Here is a 1,412-nt window from a genome sequence, read left to right on the forward strand (position 1 = left end):
TATGAACAGTTTCGAATACTAATGAAGATTATCCATTATCCATACTGCAATAATTATAACAATACACAATCCAGCTAAACATACAAGTACAGTACACAGACGCGCTAAATTTATAATAAAAGAAGGAAGAAGGTAGGGAGAAAACATAATCTACTCAAAAGCAGGATAATCATTTGATAATTTTGCCCTATATAGGGTTTTACTAAGATTCAGAACTAAAAGCTACCTTCAGATATTCAATCAAAAGATCCCAACACATCTCCTTGAACATAAACACACCGAACAAACCCATAAACCAATACAATCAAATCATAACACTAAAGCGCATTTCTTCTCTGTTTTCTTGTTTTTTTTTTCATCTTTTTTGATGAAAATTTCAATTAAGAACAACATACCATGCGCTCAAATCTTATCAACTTTATCCGGCTTCACCACAGGATTCGCCTTGGCAATCGCGTCCTGCCCAGCTCCCTTGTAATCAAAGACGCAATTGTGCTTCTCAGAGTATAGATGGAGGGAGCAAAATACATTCCCGCAGCGGCACTTAAACCCCATCAGCCCCACCCTTTTGTTGCACGAACCGCACCGATTGGCCGGCTTCTTTCCCAGCATCTCAAGAGTCTCCACCCCATCATCAGCCTCCGCCTCCGCCGTCGCCGGCTCAGTGATAGTTTCAACGGAGGCCTTTGACTCACTCAGAAACGCGTCGCGGTAGCACTTGGAGCAGAGGTTACTGGTGGCTGAGCTTCCGAAGAAGCCACAGTTGTTGGCGCAGAGGATAGGGGGGTTCGAAGAGGGTAACTCTACCTCCTTCCCCTCTCTCTTCTTGCTCTCCTGCTCCATTTCCGACTCCGGATGAATCACTCCTCGGAATCCAACCCTAATCGATCGCAATCCACGGAAAGGATGGAGAAACCGATCATAGCGGAATTGATCGATGCGATGGGTTCTCAACAAGAATCGATCAGGATAAGGTCGAATCCCAGTAAATATCGATCGATTCCCTCGAGGGATCTGTGGGCAGAATAACTAAGAACACTCACTTATCGCGAGATTTTTTTTTCCGAGGAGGAAAAAAAGAGGAAAATGATAATGGACGGCCAGTGATCTGAGTTGGTGTGTATCATGGCCGAATGACAGCCGTCGGATTGTATGACTTCTCGTGCTTACGCTTTCTAGGGGATTCCGGGTAGTGGGCAGCTGCCCGCGACTACAACTGTGGAATGCGGTGATTAAGGAGAAGTGGTGGAGGGAAATTGAAAATTGATATTATAATTTTTTTAATCCAAAAATAATAAATTTTTATTCATCTTCCAATTTTATAATTTATGTTATCAAAATACTTTTTTAAAGATAGTTGACCATTTATTTTTAAATTTAATTTATTATTATAAAAAATTAAATTATATTAT

The 1,412-nt window shown here is 41.2% G+C and overlaps 1 protein-coding gene across 1 annotated transcript; it reads right to left on the reverse strand.

Moving 5' to 3' along the window:
• Positions 1-16: 16 nt before the first annotated feature.
• Positions 17-1,056, reverse strand: LOC110099234 (zinc finger A20 and AN1 domain-containing stress-associated protein 6-like). The gene has a single exon (XM_020826316.2). The coding sequence runs from the start codon at positions 841-843 to the stop codon at positions 403-405; it is 441 nt and encodes a 146-aa protein (XP_020681975.1). The 5' UTR covers positions 844-1,056; the 3' UTR covers positions 17-402.
• Positions 1,057-1,412: the final 356 nt, after the last annotated feature.

This window comes from Dendrobium catenatum, unplaced genomic scaffold, assembly GCF_001605985.2.
Source record: "Dendrobium catenatum unplaced genomic scaffold, ASM160598v2 original_scaffold_134571, whole genome shotgun sequence".
NCBI lineage: Eukaryota > Viridiplantae > Streptophyta > Magnoliopsida > Asparagales > Orchidaceae > Dendrobium > Dendrobium catenatum.